Source organism: Talpa europaea, assembly GCF_964194135.1.
Source record: "Talpa europaea genome assembly, chromosome: 8".
Lineage (NCBI taxonomy): Eukaryota > Metazoa > Chordata > Mammalia > Eulipotyphla > Talpidae > Talpa > Talpa europaea.
The window spans coordinates 87,927,230-87,950,394 of NC_140075.1; the positions used below are offsets into that span (position 1 = coordinate 87,927,230).

The 23,165-nt window shown below is 33.9% G+C and overlaps 1 protein-coding gene and 1 pseudogene across 5 annotated transcripts in view; both read left to right on the plus strand.

Annotated features, from left to right (window-relative positions):
* KIAA0586 overlaps positions 1-23,165 on the plus strand; it is a gene marked incomplete at its 3' end in the record, with an annotated part of 90,203 nt that overhangs the window by 51,182 nt on the left and 15,856 nt on the right. For all 4 annotated transcript variants that reach the window (XM_084241100.1, XM_084241101.1, XM_084241102.1 and 1 more), the window contains 2 exons: positions 103-254; positions 2,866-2,974. In XM_084241100.1, the coding sequence (XP_084097226.1) occupies positions 103-254; positions 2,866-2,974 (261 nt within the window). The remainder of the gene's footprint in view (positions 1-102; positions 255-2,865; positions 2,975-23,165) is intronic.
* On the plus strand, positions 3,799-4,174 carry LOC311175906 (10 kDa heat shock protein, mitochondrial-like; annotated as a pseudogene). Its single transcript has one exon. The product of its transcript is annotated as a 10 kDa heat shock protein, mitochondrial-like (transcript).

Genomic DNA, 23,165 nt, shown 5'->3' on the forward strand with positions numbered 1-23,165 from the left:
TAATTTAGCAGGTGAGAAATATTGATAGTTTTAGGCAATTATTTACTTTCTAAGATAAATAAGCAATTTATTTTAACTTGCTGTTTACATATTTGATAACAGGTGGTGGTTATGAAGATTCATGTACTAGTCATGGTCCAATGAGTTTGGGAGAATTGGAGTTGCAGCCGAATGCTAACTCTGCCCTCCCTACAACATTTCCAGTGGCACAAGAAAATGATAAGAAATCAGTAGCTGCTGAAGATTTTCCTCAGGTACTAAGTTAATAGCACTTTATTTAAAATGAGAGTAGTAACAATATTGCCTTAGTGTATGGTAAGCTATCAAGAATATAGTCTTTGGAATCAGACAGTCTCAACTCATGCCTCTTTCTCTTAGTAATTCAGGCCTGGATACAAATCTTATCTTCTCCAGTTTTTAGCTGTGACCTTGAACATATTACTTAGTCTTTTTCTAAGGCTTGATTTCTTCATTCTTAAAAGATGAAAAAAATATCTATGAAATGCCTATTATCTAGCTTGGTAGCTATTGTCATACCTCTCTATCCCCATGCAATATCTAACTCAGTACTTTGCACATAGTGGGTATTAGAAAAATAGGGTGATTGCTCTCTAAGATGTAATCTAAACAATGCTCAGGTTATTAGTTTTGTATCATGTAACAGCAGTGCATTTTTAATGTGAATTTATTCAATAAATATTGCAAAGTGTTGTGCAGTTATTGCATACTGTTGACAATGAGAGCAAAAGTATAAAAATAAGATTGTTTATGATACACACCAATATGCAGGGTCCAAGTTTACCCAGTAAGTATGACCCAGCATAGATCAGGAAAAACTAGTTAGCGAAGAATATCTTTTAATAATGTATGTATAAAAGGAAATTTATTTGTGGCCCTTGTCAGGCAAAAATTTCTTAGCTATGATATCCAAAGCACTATTCATAAAAGAAAAAGTTAATGAATTGGTCTTACCAAAAACAAAAACTGCTGTTAAGACACACTGTTAAAAAAATGAAAAGACAAGTGAAGACTGGGAGAAAAGGTTGCAAATTACATATCTGATAGAAGTCTTGGTTCAATAAAATATAAAGAAGTCACAAACTTCAATATTAAGAAAACAATCCAATTAAAAAATAGATTTTGAACTGATACCTTACCCAAGGAAGATACCCTGTGACAAGTAAGCAAATAGAGATTTTCAGCGTTGTTAGTCCTTAGGAAAATGCAAATTAAAATCACTACACACCCGTTAGCATATCTAAAATTAAAAAGACAGCCAAGTGTTGGCAAGGATGTGGAGCCACTGAAGTCTCAAGTGCTGCTGGTTGGGAATGTAAAATGATTTAACCACTTTGGAAAACAGTCTGGCAATTTATTTAAAAAGTAAAACATACATTACCATATGACCCAGGAATTTCACTCCTAAGTATTTACCCAAGAGAAACCAAAACATTGGTCTATACAAACACTTGTACGTGATTATACATGGTAGCTTTTTAGTAGTGGCCCCAAACTGGAAACAATACAAATGTCCATCAAATGTGCAAATTGTGGTATAGTTATATAAGGGAATACTATTGAACAATAAAAAAAAAAAAATCCATGGATTTCTGATTCATGAAGTAACTTGGGTGATTCTCACAAATACGTTGAGGAAAAGAAACCAGATTTTTTTAGAAAGTGTATAATCTATGATTATATGAAATTCGAGAAATGCAAACTAGTAACAGGAGGAAATGCGAAAGAGTATGAGAAAACAACATTATGTTTTCTTAATTGCGGTGATGGTTTCATGAGGACTTACATATGTCAAAAGCATATTGTACATATTAACTATGTATAGATTATTGTTTATCAGTTGTACCTTTTAAAACTGTTTAAGAAATGAAGAAAAGATTGCCCAAAGAATGGGCCGCAACAATTTTGTTAGATTTTTTTTAGGTAACAGAAGTATGGCTAATAATAATAGCACATATTATAATAAAGAAAAAATCAAAATCAACTAGCAGCCATAAACCAGAGACACACTAATGGGGAGTGGGGGGAAGAGAAGGGATTAGGGGCAAAATAAGGGGGGTGGGTATTGTACAGGGAATATAACCAAAATGAAAATGCATACATTGTGCAAAAATGAAAAATGATGTAAGAATTATATAAATGATGTAAGAATTATATGTAAGAATTATATAATTAAAATAAAATTAAAAAAATAATAAAATAAAAATGAGAAAAAAAATGAAAAGGAAAGAGAAAATGGCTAAAGTTATCCCAGTTTGTGATGTGTGAATTTGAAGGAATTTGTGACTTCTGTAAGTTTCAAATTTGGTTATGTTATAGAAAAGGGAGACAGTTGATGAGGCTTATAGTAGAGTATATGTTTCTTGAATGACAAAAGCAAGGTTTACAATACCTATTCACACTTATGAGAATTAAATGATGTTACTATATATAAAAGCCCTTAGAAAATTGCAGTGCATTATGCAAATTTTTATTTTATGCAAAAATGGTTATATGGGAAACCTTACAGACAAATTAAGTCTTTATCCTGTCTCAATCCATCATGTATTTGATTTATAAGTAGTACTGAATTCTTTAGTAAAAATAGAAATTATTTGAATATTTGAAATCTGTGTGTAGTATCTAAATCTTTTAAAATATTTTATTTGCAATATGTTTTTCCTTAATAATACATACTTCATTGCCCATTTACTGTTATGAGTGCTCATAAATAACTAAATGATAAAAAGGTAATTAGAAGGCATGCATTATATTGAATTTTATATAAAATAAGCACCTAAATAATTGAACTTCTCACATTTTTAAAATAATAAAAAAATATTATGATGTCATGCTTAAATTCTTTAGTACCAACAAAAGCAAGATCAAGATGTTAAACAAGTAGAACACAAGCCTGTACAAAGTCATCTAATACGTGTAAGAAGTAAATCTGATATTTCACTGACACAGTCACAAGGTAAGATAAGTTTCCTTGTAATACTAGTTTGATACGTGACCTGATATTGAACAAATATATGATGAGAATTCATTTTTGTGAATTCTTTTTTTTTTTAAAGATATATTTATTTATGCATACAAGTACTGGGGTACAGACCAGAGGTGTGGGGGGGGTGAGAGGATTCACCAGAGACGGAGTGAGGAACAGAACAGGCAGTTCTGTTGACTGAAGTACACTGCTGAGGGGAGCAGCAGGTGAGTCAGGAGAGGTCTGCTGCACCATGTGGTTAGAAGTGCTCCTGGCCAGGGGTTGAACTGGTGCTGCAGTGGCTGTGGATAGCTTCATAAGTTGCCTCTTAACCCCTTGCACCATGAGGGAGGCCCAATTTTCTGAATTCTTGACTTTTATATATGTTTTGCTTTTGTGTAGGTTTTTTTTTGTTGTTGTTTATATTCTCTCATTTAGTTCATTAGGATACAGAATCTGATATCATATTTGTGTATTTGTTAGTTATTTTTGTCAATAAACCCTATTTCTAATGGATTTTGAAAATCTGAGGTTTTTTTACTTTAATAATATCTTTTGGTTCTGGTACAGTTGAATGTCAAGGTCTTTGTATTTCTAAATAGGTCTAAATAACATAGTTGTAAGGCACATGATGACAGTTATAAAGCGTTTGATGTGGCTATTAAGGTGCTTTGTAAAGGCAATTTAGTGTTGTGTAGTGAGGATAATCAAGTACAATCTAAAGAACAAGTGATTCTCATGTTAAGTGTACTCTATGAATAAATTTTTTGGTGTTGTTTATCAGAATTGTGTGGTAACTGATGGCAGCCAGAATCATGGCAGGAAAGGTATTTAGAAAGCTTCTCCTTTTTGACTGAGTATTAGTTGAAAGGAGTGCAGCTGAAGCTATAACCAAAGGAAGCATTATGTTTCTAGAAAAATCTCAAGGAAAAGTATTGCAAGCAACAGTACTGACTCTTTGATGGAGTTCTAAAGGAAAAGGTGGGAAGAATCAACCAATTAGTGTGAAAGTTATAGATAAATTTCTTCTTCCAGAATACAGAGGCATCAAAGTAGTTCTAGACAACAAGAATTATTTCTTATTTAGAGATGGTGACATTCTTGAAAAGTGTAGATTGAAATGGCATCATTGAAGTTCTGAAATCTTTCATAATGTACGTAATTTTTGTATCTTTTTTAATAAACTAATACTATCCAAAAAAAAAAAAATGTATGGTTGAACTTTAATTCCGCAGTCAGCACCACAGTTTTTGATATCCTTTTGGTTCTTCAAGGTTGTTGGCCTTGTGCTTTGTTTACCTTCTTGTTTCTTTTATTAATATTTTTTATGCATACCAGAGCTGGGGTACAGGCCAGAGGTATGAGGGGTGAGAGGATTCACCAGAGACAAAGTGGGGAGCAGAACAGGCAGACTGACTAATACACTGCTGAGGGGAGTAGCAGGTGAGACAGGAGAGGTCTGCTGTGCCATGTGGGTAGCTTCCTGGCTGGCAGGGGATCAAACTCCTGCTGTAGAGGCTGCTGATAGCTTTACAGTTCTGTGCTTGACCCCTTGCACCACCAAGGAGGCCAAGCCCTACCTTCTTGTTTCTTATTTAACTTTTTATATAACTGAAATTTGACAATGGAAATTAAGATGTCTTCTATTTAAAAATTTTCTGAAAAAGTGTTAGGAATGTTTTACATAGTGAGATGTTTTTCTTTGCTTGTTATTTTTACTTCATTTTTGTATATAGTATGCATTTGGCATTTTGGGAAAGACCTAAATGAGGAAGTGCTTACAATATTAAGACTGTGCTATATATGTGCTTTTGATTTTCACTTTTCTATATGTTTTCTCATCTTTTGTTTAAATTCTTCAGGACGTTGACCTGCCAATCCCTTTTTGTAACCTTCCTATGATACAACAGTGCTAGTATTTTAGAATTCTATGGAAAATCACCTGTAAAACTCATGTTGTTTTTAAAAAAGTCCATATATTGTATAGCTATGAAGTTCTTAAGATATTAGGGCTAATGTGATGTCCAGTTGAGCACTGTAACCATTTGCTCTCAATGCCATATATTGTGTTTTTAAAAAAAAAAAATCATAATTTCTTAAAATTGTAAATGAATTTTGTTTTCTTGAGAGGAATGCTGTATGATAAAATGATCATTTTTTTCTCCAGCTGATGGGAAAATACCTCTGGTAAGATTTTAAGGGTAGCTCGCTCTCTAGGAAAGTAACATTGTTTTCAGTTTCACCTATATGAATGTCTGACCACAAGATGGCAATAGTTAAATTTTTGTTGACTTACAATATTGTCATTAAATAATATCCAATTAAAATTTAGCAATCTAATAAAATCATAGGAATAAGAGAATGAAGGTGTTAGCTAGTAAGAGGAAGTTTTATTTAGAAAGTACAGAACAGTTGGACTTAATATGTGTAAAATTTTTTTTCACCCAATTTTACATATAATACAGATGTTTGGAGAGCAGAACTAAGTTAGGAGAGCTTTGTCTAAGACAAATAAATATCCAGTGAGCTATAAATAGAGAATTTAAATGGAAGCCAAGTGTTTGACTCTGTAATTGATATCCATCTTCATGCTGAATATTTCTTGAATGAAAATGACTGCCTTATTAAGTAAGTCAGTTATAATTTTTTCCCATAAATTTTGTGGGTTTTATTTTTTCTCTAGTGAAACTCTGAGACACTGCCAAATATTTCAAAGAATAGGAAAGTCAGAATGCCAAAATAGTCCTCTAGGGCTCTCAGGACTTTGGGTGACCTTAAAGGAATGTAATCCTATCACATACAGAGGACCTTGAAGATAATGAAGGAAATTCACCTTATCACAAGGGAATCAAAACCATATCTATTCTGGCAGATAAATGCTTCTAGGGATACTTGAACCCCAAATTATGCTATTATAGGGAGACGTATCATGCACTTCATTTTGAAATGTATAGTAGTTTATAGGTGTATTAAGCCAAATTAATTTACTAGCAGTAGGAGCTCTTTCAATGATCAACTATTAAAAATTTACTGAGCATATGATAGAACATAGGTTCCAGTGTAGGCTTCTGGGAAATCTAAAAATTCCTGTCCCCCATCTTCCTTTGATTATTATTTTCAAAATTAATATTTTAAAAAAGAACCTGGAATGTCTAAGAATAAAACAATTTTGTGTGTTAATGATTTCATTGGGTATATTTTTAGTCACATGGTATCTTTATCTGATTTCTGTGTCCTAATTAATATATCTAACAGTTTTATAGTTGAAAGTACTTTTTAAAGCAATTTTAATGAATCATTTAATAATTTTTCCCCTTTTACAGTGCAAGTTCACTTTTACTATGCAAGTTAACTTTCTCTAATAAAAATGAGGGCTAGTTTTAAATTAATTTATTTGTTATGAATCCAGGAACAATTAAATTCTAAAGTGATATATTAAAATGGCTCACTTTAAGAAAATTTTCCTTCTTTAGCTTATCTCTTAAAAATTTTAACATCATCATAATAAATATTAATTGGCAAGTCATATATACTAGACTATAATCGCGGGGGGAATATTAGATCATGCTTTATAAAAGTTCAATGATAGAACAGATTAGTTGTCAGAGTCACTTGAAAATCAGTCTTCGTTGGTTTTCTTATTTGTAGGATATATATGTTGCCCAAGAAATAAGCTTCAAAGTGCTAAAAATAATGGATGTAAATAAAACAATTTATTAAAAACATTATACATTTTTGTGGAGACCAAACAGAATCACAGATTTGGTTTTTGACATTTGTGTCCTACATTTCATTTCTAGTCATCTTAAGACCTTTTATACCTCACACACAGTGATTGTGACTTTAAATATGTTAGATTTAGGAAGTTCAAATCTTATGACTGTTTAGAAGCTATTTCTGATGACATGCAAATAAAATAATTTTCATTATTTAATGAAATGGTAGTTTTTTGTCCATGTGTTTTAAATATAACTAGATTACAACAGCTGTCAGAATTTTAATTGATCTTAGTAATTTCACGGTAGTGATGTATCTTAAAATGTATTTGAATTTGGGAATTCTATTTCTATCTATGAGGGAAGTGAAATGTGAAGAAGGGGAGAATGTCACTTCCACCCTAGCTATAACAAAATAACATAAACTACAAAATCATAACATTTCTTGAACTCATTAGAGAGCTTTTTGATGCAGAACAACTAAATAGCCTAAGATTTAAGAAAAAAAACACTCTTTCAAAGAGATGGGACACAAGCATCATCTCATTGTGCCAGAACAGTCAAAGGAAGAAGCACCAGGAATAGTATATGCACATAAGATGTATTTGGTTAAGTTCTTTTTTTTTTCAGTTTAGAATTTTCATTTAATTCATGTAATTCAAGTCATCAACAAAAATCAATACTTTTTTGCCCTCAGTCATTAATTTGTATTCTGAATATTAAAGAGTTTGCTTAATTTAAATTAGTGAATTATATTTAAGTAATTATTATAGTAAAATGATAAATGCTAATTTAAATACATAAGGTTTTTAATGGGTTGTTAAAGGCCAAACAGAACAATTCTACTCGTAAAAGTGGAGTTCATGCCAGCTTGCAAGCTCTTTTCCACAGACTTTTAGAAAAAGAAAGATTGGGAGGTAGGGCAGGGGAATGGAAAGAATCTCCATGCTACATGCCTGAAGAAGAGAGTGGCTTCCCCTTCCAAAAGGCTGGGTGCCCCATTTGGCCCTTGTCCTATAGGAATAAAAACCTTGAGTGCTGGGTTAGTGAGAACACATCCATCACCACAGAGTATAGGTGAAAGTACATTGTGGCTGGAGTAAAGAAAAGAAACCATCTACACTTAGGGGAGAGGAAGGAAATAGTTTTGGGGCCACAATCTTATGCTGATAACAGTGGCAGTCTCTTCGTGATGGCAGGAGGATAGGCAGCTCTGCTGCATAAAACTTGCTAAAGGAACAAGGCAGGGTTTGGCTGCCACAGGGAGGAAAGACAGGGTCACTGAGAAAGCCCCACCACAAGGCCTTGGCATATAGGATTTGTCTGGTACTGAGATTGATCCATGATAAAAGAGAACTACTCCTTAAGTCTTTGAAATAAACAAGTACTGAATATTAAGCTGATGCACTCTACTAATGAGCAAGACACAAGGGTGTAAAAGAACCCCCTATGTTCAGTAGGTATACATTAGAGACTGAAAGCTGAAGGTGAACCAGAAACATTGAGATACACCTTCCACCATCCCAGGACCCACCCTAAACACAAAGTAACACAATAGGGTTTTGAAGCTGGTGGTACGCCAAAGTTAACTGCAGCAACAAAACTCAAATCCAGTTTAATTTCTGACTTGATTGACTCAACTCCTCACATTAATAGCACAGCTGAGAAAGAGATGTTCCCATTTCCAAGGTTAAATAGTACTTAGCTTATTTTCTATTGTGTTACACACATCTGGCATTTAGTCAAATTTAAAGACACAAAAAAGGGAAGAAAACATCAATCCGCTCTTATGAGATAAAGCAATCAAGAAAACAAAGCTCACAGATGACTCAGGTGTTGGAACTGTCAGACAGAAAATTTAAAATAACTGTGATTAATGTGTTAAAGACCCTAGTAGAATGCATACACAAAACATGCATGAACAGATGAGAATTAGAGCAGAGAGATGAGAATTGTGAGAGTCAAATAGAAATGTTAAGGGGGCAGAACAGTAGAAAAGAGGAAGAAAGTCTTTAGTAGCTAATCACATCAGTGGAAAACAAGGCCAAGTAATCAGTAAACATGATGACAGTCAATAAAATTGAAACACAAATAGAAAAAGTGAAAAAAAATCTCAGCATCAAAAAGCAATGTCAAATATCCTAACACATGTAATTGGAATCCCATCAGGAAGAAAAAGCAAACAGGACAGAAAGAATGCTTGGAGAGCTAATGATCAATAATTTTATAAGAACAATGAAGAGCATCAAACCACAGATCCAAGATTCTTAGAAAGCTCTAAATAAGATTTAAAAAAAGTGCTATATACATTTAAACTGCTAAAAACCAAAAAGAAAGAGAAAATATTGAAGAAAACTAAAGATGATAAAATGTAAAGGGATAGGAGATAAACAATGCAAAAGAAATCTGAGAATATGAATATCAGACAAAGTAGACTTCAAAGCAGTGGATATTACCAAAGATATGGGGGGACTTTAAATAACATTTAAGGAATTAATTCAGTAAGAAGATGTAAGTCTTAAATATGTATGTACTTAACTCTTTAAAATACAAGGAAAAAATAGAAATACATGAAGAAATTGACACTTATAATTGGAGACTTGAACATTCCTCAGTAATCACTAGAAAAATATAGAAAATTAGAGTATAGAACAGCTAAGCAACAATATGAGCCAACTTGAACTAATAGATTAAAAAAATTGATTATACTTTCTTAATAAATGCACATGGAATAGTCACCAAACTAGACTGTATCTTGTGCCATGAAGCAAACTTGTTAATAAATTTAAGAATTGAAATCGTACAAAATATACTACTCTCTATCTCCGTGGGATTTAAATGAATGTGAATAATAGAAAGATTCCTGGAACATTTTTAAATATTTGGAAATTAAAGTGCATACTTTAAAAAAAAAGATTTATTTGTTTATGCATACAAGAGCTGGGGTACAGGCCAGAGATGCGGGGGGTGACAGGATTCACCAGAGACAGAGTGGGGAACAGAATAGGCAGAATGACTGAAACACACTGCTGAGGGGAGCAGCAGACCAGACAGGAGAGGTCTGCTGCACCATGTGGGCTGTTTGATCCCTGGGAGGCCGGGGATCCAATTGTGCTGCAGAGGCTGCGGATTGCTTCATAGTGCGGTGCTCAACTCTTGCGCCACCAGGGAGGCCCTAAAGGTGCTCAACCTCTTGCGCCACCAGGGAGGCACACTTTTAAGTAAACATTGGGTCAAAGAGGAAATTACAAAGGAAATCAGAAAATATTTGAAATGAATTAAAATGTAAATACTACATATCAAAACTTGTGGGATATAGATAAAGCAGTAAAGGGAAATTATGGCATTAGATGCTTAGAATGGAGTAGAAAAATCTGAAATAAGTACCCTACCCCTCTACCTTGAAGAATCAGAAAAAGAAAAGCAAATCAAGCCTCTAATAAGCAGAGGGATAGAAATTATAAAGAACAAAATGAATGACATTGAAAACTTTATTATAACAGAAGCTCTCAAATTCCGGACAGGAATTTGCTGGAAAAGTAAATTATGGACCAGTATCCCTCATGAACATAATTTCTTTACAAAACATTAGCAAATTGAATCCAATAATATATAAAAAGACAAGTGACGAAATAAGTTTATCCCTGGAAAGCAAGGTTGCTTTAACATTGAAAGATCAGTGTAATTCACCATATGAATAAAGAGGAAAGAAACCACCATGTATCATCTCAATAACTGCAGAAAAAATTTTGACAGTATACAATACCAATTCATCTATTTAGTATTTAACATCTAATGCACCAGGTGAAGAGACCAAAAGGAAGAAAACACCACAAGTCATGTCAATAAATGGAGAAAAGATTCTGACAGTATTCAGCATTCAACAAAATATAAATCTATTCATAGTTAGAATTTCCACAAAACTAGGAATGAAAGAAATCTTTCAACATGAAAAATGATACAAGGAAAATGACTTAAATCTACAATCAAAGTTATACTTAATGTTGAAAGACTAAGTGCTTTCCCCATAAAATTGGAAACAAAGTAATAAAGCCTGGCCCCCACCTTCCATTCCTATACAAAATCATACTGACAGTCCTAGCCAAGACAATAATGCGAGAAAAATAAAGTACATACAGATAGAAAGAAGAAATATTTTTTTTTCTACTTATGGAATCACAATTGTAGAAAATCTCAAAGCCTACAAAAAACATGAAAGAACTAATATATAAATTGGTTCACAGTCCATAATGTCAGTGTGCAAAAATTGGTATTTCTCTGTTCAAACAATGAAAAATTGTAAATGCATATTAAAAACTATAGTTTATCATAGCAACAAAAAAATCCAGGAATTTATACTTAGGTATAAATCTTATAAAATACAAGATGTATGTGTTTTAAGCTATTAAAAATACCTGATGAGAGAAAGTGAAGACTTGAACAGATAGATCAATGATAATATTGGATTGTCGGAAAAATCATGACTTTTTTTCTTTGAAGTCATTTCTCCCAAAATTGACCTATGGATTCTTAAACTTAACATGTTTTAAAGTTTCATTTATGTAAGAAATATCTTCACTTCATTCCTCTTCAGGTCAGCCTTTCTTAGTATTCATTTAGTATAAATGACTGTAGAAAGTAATTAAAACCTAGAGAAGGAGTAGTAAGATTAAACATCAGCTCTTAAGGGATAAAAAGAAGAAAAGGGTAGTTGAGAAGTATAATTTCTTTGAAACATTCTATCTCAGAAATAATTTGTTAGTGTACTATTAAATGCAAAAATATAAACATCTTTAATCATATTGTCAAGTTGTTGCTTTTTTTTTCAATGCTGAAAAATGATCACGTGGCAGCAAGTGTTAGGTCAACTTGCTGATTTTCTTTGTATATATACATTTCTTATGTATTTATTTTTGTGTGTGAGGATGTTTGCTTGAAAGTGTAGACATAATCCATGTAAGAAAAAATATTCTCCTGGCTTGTGAATGAATTTTTAACATAATTGTATCAAGCATTTTTTCCTACATGAAAGAATTTACACCTTTGAATTAAGGGGATAGATATATACATATATATATGTATATATATAATGAAGGACTTAATTGTGCATAAATAAGGATATTCCTTAAGAATGAGCAAAATATATTAAGGATTGATATGAAACTCTATAAAGACACTGAAAATTATTCAAGGATTTTCATAACATTTTAATTTGTTGGCACTATAAGTAATTTCCTTTTCTATAGAGTAGTATTTTAATTGGGGAGACTGTTTAATTTTCTTATTGCTATAGAATTAATTATATATTATGTATGGAGGGCTTAGAATTTTCTCAAGTCTATTTGACATTAAACACATCTTACCAAAAGTGTACATACCAGAATTGTTTTTTTGAAAAATTGCCAACATTCTGAAAACTTCTGCAATCCTTTCATTGTTCTTAGCCAGATTTCCTGAAACCTGGCTTTAAAACTTTTATGATTTTTTTTATAGAAACTAAATTGATGTAAAATAGAATTTAAGCTCTTAAATAAATGTAGTTTTTATCAACATTCATTAAAAAATAATTTCCAAAATAATCACAGTTAAATGTAGATTTGATAGTATCTTTTCATTTTTTATTGATACATAACTGACATATAACATGTTTACTTCAGGTTTACAACATAATGATTTGATATTTATATATGTTGTGAATCACATTACCTCAATAAGTCTAGTTAACATTCATTGCCATACATAGGTAAAATTTTTTTTCTTGTGAACTTTCAAAAGAACTTTTAAAAAATCACTCCTAACAATTTTCAAGTATACCATACAAAATATATTATTAACTACAGTCACCGTACTGTACATCACACACATTTATATACATATATATGTATAAGTATACATTTTCTTTGATAATGTCTTTGTATCTTAATATCAATGAGATAGGTACTTAAGTCTTGGGAGTGGAGGAACCATTCCCAGTTCATTAGAACCAAATGTCATCATTCTGATTAATGGTAGCATCTGGTCTTACCTAGTTCAATAATATTTCTACTGATATTTCTACAGTAACTCTGCATTCCCTCCAAATAAAATTTAACTACAATTATAAGCTAATGTATTACAAGTACTGTTCTTCTAATCAATATAAAACTCATTTAAAATTTTAGTGATTCTTATTGAATATAAGATAAAATTCACATAGATAAAAGAAAAATAACTAACCCAGTTCTCGCCATTTTATTCTTATACTAGAAATAAAAAATAATTATTTCAATTCAAAATGAATTAGAACCAAGATGTAATGTAGACTTACACTTGTGGATAAACTCCTGGTGGACTGTTAATTAGTTTTTAATAAAGTGTAACTCAAACTATGACAGACAAAAGAATCTCTTAGAATACTAATTTTTAATACATGTCTTGGGCTGCACCCTAACATTTTGTTTGTCTGCCTGAGGTAGAAGCAGGGAATCTAAATGTTAAATTAGTATACAATGCAGGAGGAGAGGACTACTCTTTGTGAGGCTTTGGTTAAAGACTCCAGATATTCCTTGGTAACTTCCATTCTAGTGTAGAATTAGAAACACTACATCATAGACTGAACTCTAGAGTCAGTCTACCTGGGTTCAAATCCTAGCTCTGCTGTTCACTAGCTGGTGAACAGGTGCAAGATACTTACCCTCTTTGTGCTTTTGTCAACTGTAATGTGCCCATTCTATACAGTTGATAGAGTGACTAAGGGCATATCATTAAAATAGGGCCTGACACATAATAAATATGAATATTTATTCATATGAAAATACCTATTATTGCATGACTGTCTCTACAAAACCTCTCCTTTTTGAATACTCATGTCCCAGTCAGTTCTATAACAGATAGAAATTGGACCTGTATTGTTCTGAGCTTGAAGATATTGATGAGAAAGCACTAGAGGGTATATATTCTATAAAGTGTTAGGGGATAAATTGACATTCAGTGTCTGTGTGTGTGTAGTACGTATATAAAACATTTATTTTAAAACCTTGGATGATTCTTCAAAAATTTCCATTGATTTGAGCACTAAATACAGTAAATGTTATTCAGGGTGCTCAAACTATAATCCTATCTATAAGTGAGTTTTAGTAAGCTGTGTTAGGTGATGTTTAAATTCAAGAGAGAAATTGATAGTTCAAGAGTTCAACAATCATATATGAACTGTGTCGTCCTCACTCAAGGTAAGGATTTAGATGAGTAGTATGGGTACCCATGAAGGTTTTAAACTTAATTAAATTTAACTTTAGTGGCAAAAGGCTACACAGTTCCACTATCATCCCTAGTACCTGTCTCCATATCTTGTTGGCAAACATTATTTTCATTTTTTCATTGTACTTATAAATTTTATTATGTAGAAAAGTTAATATTTAATTTTTTAATCACTAACACTTTTGCTTTCCCCCACCATTATCATTACCATTGTTCACGTTATATAAATAAAATTTTATTTATGTAAGATGTCCCCAAATTTTTGACTTTGGGTCCAGCTTTTTCTACCATCTTTACTCTAAACAAAGACCCAATATCATGTAGGTAGACTTAACAAACTGGCAGCTTTATAAAAATCATTCAAAAAATTTTTTAAGTGGGAAAATTTCTCAAGATTGTCTTTTGCTACAGAAAACAACATTGGTAAAGTAAATGCTTTATTTTTTCCCATGTGATTCATTCATATTTCAGGCCTGATACCAGCTCTTAGAAGACATGTCCTGCCAGGGGTAGTAAGACAGGGGAGCATATATGTGAGGTGGCTAGTACATCAGTTAGCTGGAGACACTTACATCACATATTCTTTCTTTCACCTCTACTGGGACATCCCTTTATTCAATTCTTCTCTTGACTAGCTTTTCCTGGGGCCTGACACGTATGGTTACCCACTCACATACCAACTTATTACCATCCAAGCCTTCCGTGTCTCTTTGATCTACACTAATCCACATTCTAAATTACTCCTATTTTCAAGGGTCCCTGATTTTGTTCCCTGGTCACGAAGTCCTGCTGGAAGATGGTGCAATTATAGCCTGCCAGCAAACTGTAGTGTAGAACTTAAACTGGACTTTTGCCAAACCCCAGTAATTAAATTTCATATTGGTCCTAGTTAGCTCCCAGAAAGTACCTATTTTAACCTTTCTCCTCAAACTCCTGATCCCAGCTTTATCCCTTTAATTCTGCTTTTGCTTTTGTAAGGTCTGCTTTTTCAAATGTGGACATTTATAGCTATACTTGCCTCAACTTTTTGTAGTTCTACATTAATCTTCACTTTTTTTCCTTTTGGGTCAAAGTAAAAGTTGTGCTTTTTCTTTATAAAGGTAACTCTTCTACCTATACTTTGGACCCCATCTCATTTCTATTCTTGACAATGGGAAAGAGAGAGAATGTCCTGACAGAAGAAAAGAGTTCAGAGAAAGGAAAGAAATAGAAAGAGGGGAAAAGTGGGGGTAAATGGGACTGTAAAAATGAAAGAGAAAAGGGAAGGAGAGGAAAGACAGAAAATTAGGGATGGCGCTCAGATGGGAAAAGGTGAAGACCGGCAAGGGAGTGAGTATGTTAAAAACAGATCACTTAATCTCATCTACAGAATGGGGGATGGGACTTAAAGTCACTTGTAACCGTACACAGTTTAAATTCTTTTTTTTTTTTAAGATTTATTTATTTATGCATACAAGAACTGGGGTACAGGCCAGAGGTGTGGGAGGTGAGAGGATTCAACAGAGAGAGAGTGGGGAACAGAACAGGCAGATCCCCTGAAATACACTGCTGAGGGGAGCAGCGGGTGAGTCAGGAGAGGTCCACTGCACAATGTGGGTTGCTCACTGACTGGGGATTGAACTCGCGCGGCAGAGGCTGCAGACAGCTTCACAGCGCTGCGCTCAACCCCTTGCGCTACCAGGGATTTCCCTACACAGCTTAAATTCTGTGTACACTACACTTGCCAGTTTCCTCTAAGCTCCTGTCCCACCCCCCACCATACCTTTCTCAGCCCACTTGGAACTGTCCCCTTCCCTGGGTTCAGGCTCTACTCCCCTTCCCAATCCAGAAACAAACATTCTTGGTCAATTCTGTTATCAAAGGGTCCATACCATTTGGTATATACTTCACTATTAGCCCTTGTAGCATATCTTGTATGATTATTTTCTTAGAGCCTTTCTTGCTCTCTGGAAAGAAAATTTCTTTAAGATATTGGCCTGGTTTCATTCATGACTATACCATCTGCTCTCTAGCACAACATCTTAAATAGTGGGTTCTCATAAATGTTTATTGGATCAAATGAATTAGGTAGCACTGTTCTCCCACCTATTTATTGCCAGGATCTTGCTGACAGTTTTTTCATTCTGTTCCTTCATTCATTCATGCATTCACTGATTCACACTTGTCATTGCTACATGGCAGGCACTGCTCAAAATCTCGGATATACTGTGCTCAATATAACAAGAGAAATCTTTGCTTAAAAACATACTATGTGAAATCTGCTGTGTGGGTATATTAAATTAAAAAAAATGAATTTGCAACAACTTAAGATAATGAATGCTCTGCAAAAAAAAATAAAGGGTTTACAGAGAATGCCAGGTGTCAGCAGCAAATGTGGAGTAATGTTGGAAAGTCAGTATTGCAATAATCTAGAAAAGACTAAATCAGGCAAGAATCATCAGTGAATGCTGAAAAGGGAAATTTTGATTTGGTCTTAAAGTATTACCTTACAGATTGGTTCACCATTTAAAAAAGGAAAACAAGACAGTGTACCTTGCTCAGGTGATGAAAATTACTGTTATCTTAGAGAAGCAGATGAATATTGTGTATCCCCAGATTTCTGAGCAGGATACAACATCTCCTATATATACTAAAGAATGTATAACCTGAGTGTGGTCATGAGGAAATGTCACACAAACCTAAAACTTGGGGAAAATGTTATTATTTGTAAACTGAGTAAGTAGTACATGGGGGTTCTTTATTCTTGCAACTTTTCTCCACCTTTGAAATTATTTCCAAATAAAAAGCAAAATATTTTTAAAGGTATTTTATTTATTTCAAAAATAGTGTCTATATCGGCTTGAATTTCTGGTCATGCAATTAAAAAACATAAAGTAGTGTGGTGAGTAGTGAAGGAAGGTAGGTGAATGGTTTGCTACTTTAGAACTTGTGGTTAGAAAGTCTTCTCTGAAGAGGTGGCATTTGTACAGAGAAGGAAATGGAGGAGGAAATCTTGTACACATCTGGGGAAAAGTGTTTCATTTAAAAGGAAGTAGGGAGAATGAAGATTGTAAGTTGGGAATGAACTTGGCTGTGCCCAGGGGACAGCAAAAAGGCCAAAGAGGCTGCAGGAGAGTGTGCAGAGAAGGTGGTGGTAGAAAGTGTGATATGAGATGTAGGCAGCAGCCAGATCACATAGAACCCTACAGGTTCTGGGAAAGAATTTGGATTTTACTCTGAGTATGTTGAAAATCCTAGAGAGGGTATGAGCAGCGGAATGATGAGCTCTGATTTACATTTTTTGAAAGCTCCCACTGACTGCTAGGTGAAGATAGACTATAAGAACACAATGGTGGAAGCAAGTAGATGGTTAGAAGACTTGTAGGATTCCACGGTGAGAGATTATGAAGCTTGGGTCCTGATGTAGGTGTCATAATGGTCAGGTTCAGGCTCCATATTGATGATGCATCTGATTAAGTTTCTTGTTAAGTAGAGTGTAAAGAAAACAGTCAAAGACAAAGTACTTCAGAGTTTCTAGTCTGAAAGTCACTGGGTGAATGATGGTGCCATCAGGAGTTAAGAGGAGGACTGGGGAGAAATTTAGTTATTCTGTATAAGGCATGTAAATTTGAGAAGCCTAATACATGTCCAAGTGAAGAAACCAAATAGGCAGTTTGTTATTGGGGCTCAGGGAAGAAATTGGAAGTGGAGATATAAACAGGAGAGTTGACAGTATAGATGCTATATAAAGCTGTGGGGATGAATGAGATCTCCTAAGTGTTGGGTACAGATGGGAAAGAGAAGCATCCTAGGTTTAAGAACTTAGACACCTCCAAGATGAAAGAGGAGAGGGACATTAGATCTAACAAATGATAATCTTATAATATTAAGGAACTCACCAGTTTGCTGTACATTTTATGGATAGAAAGCACTAATTATCCTTTCTAGGTTAACGTGCCTCTCCGTAACTTCTCAGTTATTGGTATAGAAACAGGTCTTCCAATGGGACAACTTTCAAATATTTGATGACAGCAATCATAACCCAAAAATGTTACTTTTATTTATTACCATTCCTTACATGATGTTGTGTCCAAGAACTTTACTGGTTTGGTCATACTCTGGTCAGAACTATTTACATAGTACAATGTATTTACATGGTAGATCTGTTTCTTCCCTCAAACCTAAAATGGCAAAAGTGACATTTGTTAAATGCTCTTCAGCTGCCAACTTTTTTTTTTTAAAGATTTATTTTTTTATTTATACAAGCACTGGGTACAGTCAGAAGTGCGGGAGGGTGAGAGAATTCACCAGAGTCAAAGTGGGGAACAGAACAGGCAGACTGACGAAATACACTGCTGAGGGGAGCAGTGGACACGGCAGGAAAGGTCTGCGCACCATGTGGGACCCTCACCTGGAGGCCGGGGATCGAACCTGCGCTGCAGAGGCTGCGGGCATTCAGCTGCCAACTTTTAACTAGTGTAGCTTTCACTCTCACAGCAAACTTGTGAGTATGTAAGGATATGTTTGTTGTTTTACTGAACAGATAAGAAAATCAAGGCTCAGAGAGACGAAGTAACCACTACTCATTAGTGTTTCCAGAAGTTATTAAAAACTACTGCTTAATGCTCTGGTTTCAGTGTTCTTGTAAAACTAAAATTTTTTTTCAACAACTTAATATCAAGCTAAGTTTTTTATCTTCTGTAGTGAGGCAGTTGATTTAAGTTCCTCAACTCCTCATCCTGTATTCATTTTTGCTCCCATGTTGTCTGTTATTCACCCACAGCAAATGTCTTTTTAAAATATGCATCAGATCATATGACTCCCTACCCAAAACCCTCCAGAGACTTTTTTTTTTGTACTGTAATAAACTCCAACCTCCTGACTATGACCTAAGAGGTTTTGCTTGATCTGACCCTTACCACCTTCTCTGAAATTAAATCAAGATCTATTTATGAGGTAAATCTTGTTAAATGCAAGTACTTTTTTTCTTTTAAAATTTATACTAGTCTATTAGGTTTCTATGTAAGCACCCCAGGAAAGTAGAAACGGGTAATTTCTGAATAAATGTATAAATAATTTTTGATGCACTTAATAATAGAAATAATACTAACTCCATCTTTTTGTGATGCATTAGCCCAAGGTGTAGGAAATAAACTTACTAAAAAATTCAAGACAAAATATTTTTATGACCCTTTGTAAAAGAATTCATTCCATATATTAAGAAAAATGTCTAAGAAACTTTTAATAGAATTGATTCATTGATAAGTGATCATTCTTAATTTTTCTTAATTAAGATTTCAGTAACACTTTGAAAAACTTTTCTTACCTTATTACATGGGAATTCAGTTTATAATATAAGTACAAACTTTTTCTCAGATTTAATGATTAAGTTTAGTCAAAATGTTCAGTTATTTAGCACTGTTACTGTAAACTAATTTTGACTTTTTAAAAATGGGTGTATGCACACATGTTTACACTTGCATGGACACACGTGCAACAGAGCGCAGCAGGAAAATGCCTGTGACTGAAAATGCTTATGACTGCCTCAGCCAACCCACCAAGTTGTTCTGTTTCTGTTGAATAGAGTCATGTAGCAAATGCAAATTAGGAAACTTAAATTTTGTGTTTCATGTGCCACAATAATTTTCACAATTCTACAGATACACATCTTTTTAATGAAACCTAATTATTAGTTTTTATTATTATACAGCATGAAATAAAATTGAATCACTTGGTTATAAAATATGTTCAAGAAAAATGCTACTGGGGCCTCCCCTGTGGCGCAGCAGTTGAGCGCTGGGTTGCAAAGCTGCCCGCAGCCTCTGCAGCGCCGGTTACATCCCTGGCCGCCGGGCGAGGGTCCCACATGGCGCGCAAACCTCTCCTGCTGCCTGCTGCTCCCCTCAGCAGTGTACGTAGGTCCTTCTGCCTGTTCTGCTCCCTGCTCTGACTCTGGTGAATTCTCTCACCCTCCCTTGCTTCTGACTGTACCTAGTGCTTGTATAAATAAATAAATAAATCTAAAAAAAAAAAAAAAGCTATTTTCAGTTTCCTTGATGGGCCCTTTTTCTATCACCTAAAAATTGCAATTACAAACCTAAGATATTCTTGGGTATAGTTTTAAATTTGTAGTAATTACAGGTTTCCAGAAATGCAATTACCTGTGAATTATTTTAAGCTAGAATGCTGCTTACTGTCTTTAAAATATTAAAACAAATTACTCTATTGTGGAATGCATACCAACAAGAATCTTCAAGTGAAATGTTTAAAAGTACCTCAAAATCTATGCTAAATTTCATCAACTCAGAAAGGACAGGCACTTTTTTTGTATGACGAGCCTCACACAGTGAAGGTTATAGAGAACACTGGCACTTTTTTCATGTGAATATAATTGTAATAATACTGTTCCATCTCATAGTCAGAAAAAATCTTAGGTAGAAATGTAGTTCTGAGAGTCGTACAATTACTGCCTCTCATGTCATTCTCTACATTGGAACAATCAGACTTAGGAAGTCCTGGAAATATTATGTTGAATGTTTTCTAATTACTGTGTCAGCATGATCAATCATTTTATAAATTTGCTAATTTCCTGAAGCAGCTTAGCCTGTGTTCATAGCATTTTACAGGAAGCAGCACAAAATTAGATTCTATGCCCCCATATATTTCTTTTGGTGTCACAAAAGTATATATTGTATAAATGAAATATTTGTACTTGGCAAAAAGGCCTGTACAACAAACTACAATTAATGAACACAGAATTAGAAATCAAAACTTTGTTTAGACTGAGGAAAAACAATTCTTTAAACTGTAACCACACGGCTGTTTCTTGTTTGCATCAACTCTGGGTGACTGTTATTGTCTTCTGTGAATTCTCTGGGGCAGGGGCCTGACTTTGTTGAATGAGCCAATTGTTTTCCTTTGTGTTGCCCATCTAGTAAGTTCCCATCTGGTTTGTATCAGACTGTTTTCACAGCCAACAACTGCTGCCTTCTCTATATCCTGACACTTCAGGGCCCCACGCTATCAAAGCACTGCTGCGATGGCCTTGCTGGCAGGGCCTATACAGCTGTGCCTCACAGCTTGGAACTATTACACAGAGTAATGGTAACGTAGAACTTGGACTGGCCCTTATTCCCATTGGTGTCATGTATACAGTGAGCAGAAATTCACCCTCCCCTCCCTGCTCCCTCACCCCAAAACATACTATTCAACAGAAAATCTTTAGAGGTCTAATTTTAGGATATGAAAGAGTGTTGTTCTTATTTTCTAGTGGCTTCCTGTGTTTGAAAGCTCATTTTTCATTCTTTCACTCTTTTTCAGAAGTTACCAAGACTGGCCTTGGGGGAAAAGAACTGGTCACTATGTCACTTTTAATTTTTGTTTCTAAATTTAGTTAGGAATGGCTAGGTATGGAAAAGCCCATTGTCAAGGCTGCACTAATATAGTGTAGTTTTAGTGATAGTCATAACCATAATTTGAGAGTTCTCATATTTAGGAAGGATTGCCATTTCAGAAACTAGATCTTCTGTGTGTAAATTAGAGAGGTTCTTAGGTTGAGTACCTTTGCCTTCAGCTTTACTAGCTATCAGACCTCACTTATAAGAATATTATAATGGTGACCTTCTCTAACATTCTGACCCGGTGTAATGAAAGTTATGGGTGTGATTGTTAAGTGTTGTAGTTGAGGTTAAGTGTAGATATTATGATGTCATTGCTTTATAGACAATAGTTGAAACAGCAGACTTTTTTCTGCACCAAAAATAAATAAGTAAATGTCTTTTAAAGAATGTATTAATATTTTAGAAATACTTTCAAGATTACTTAAAATGAGATGAGTTTATGTTTTCAATTAAATTGAGTGGCTAAATGTCTCAGAGCATCAAGTATTCGAAGCAGTTAAGGCCTATGAGACTCAAACTAAAGCAACAACAAAAACTCATCTCCTGTTTCTAAGTAATTTTAGCTTACTGGTAGCTCAGATTTTGAGAAAAGAAATACAAGGGAATTTGTCTTTGTAGACAGCAGTAAGGCCTTTGTCTTACCAGGAACTATTCACTTTATGTTAAAGGCCACCTAGTAAGGTTAGTAATTTGGCTGTTTTGATCATTGGAAAGCAGTTCAAAACTACAAAGGTGTGATCTTGTAATTGTTCAAACGAAACTAATGATTTTTTTCCAATTTTAATTTTTTAATGAAGAATAAGAGCCATTAAGAAAAATACACATAACAAAAGTATATAGCTGAAAGAATTTTCAAAAACTGAGCACACTTGTATTAACTATATCCAGCTCAAGAAACAAAATACTGCCAGGACCCCTAAAGCCTGCTTAGGTTCCCTTTCAGTCTGACTGTCACCTGGCTAGGATAACCACTAGTATGACTTCTAACAGCATGAAGTAGTTCCTTGTTTTTATACTTTTGTACTTTAAATAAATGTAATCATACAAAATGTATGACTTCTTTCACAAGGCAAGTCTATTATAATTTTAAAGGTTTTTTAGTTTTCAAGCCATTATCATATGTCATAATAGAAGAATTATCTGAGAGGAATTTGTTTTGGTAGCTGTTTCACAGGCTGTTCAACAGGAAGTGCATTGTAGATAAAGTTGTCTACTAAAACATTGAGTCTCTCAGTTCTCAACCACATTTTAATATTGAACTGTCCCTCTAGAATTCCTGCCCCTAAAAGGCAGGAATGCTCTTTGTCAAAATACCACACAACTATACATTCAAGCACTTAAATGCTTTTTAATGAACTTTAATTGTATGTTATGCCATTATTAGAGATTAGTGTACCTATTAGATATGCAGTTAACAAGTAACTTAATTTGGAGGATCTGACCAAATTATTTGTCTAAAAAGTGTTAGTTTTTTAACTATTCTGATAATATTCTTCTTCCCCCCAATCTAGTGAATTCAAGTTAATTGAAAAGATTCAGGTGTTATCATAGTTATTAATTTTGGATTTCTCCTTACTCAGTTTTGTTTAAAATTCTGGACATCACCCATTTAAAAATTCTTGTTTTGCAGGTTGAAAAGTTCATGTTGTGGGGACCTTTGTCTTTATAAGCCTTGTTTTGCAGTTTGCATCTCCATACTAAACAGTTTTCTTAAACAATACACAAAGAAATATAAAGATTTAAGATTTAAGTATTACTATACTAGTGACTCTTACTAGAGGTAGCATTAGAGAACAGAAGATAAACTTTCAAACCAAAAATAATTTTTTTAAAAATACAATCATTATAAAA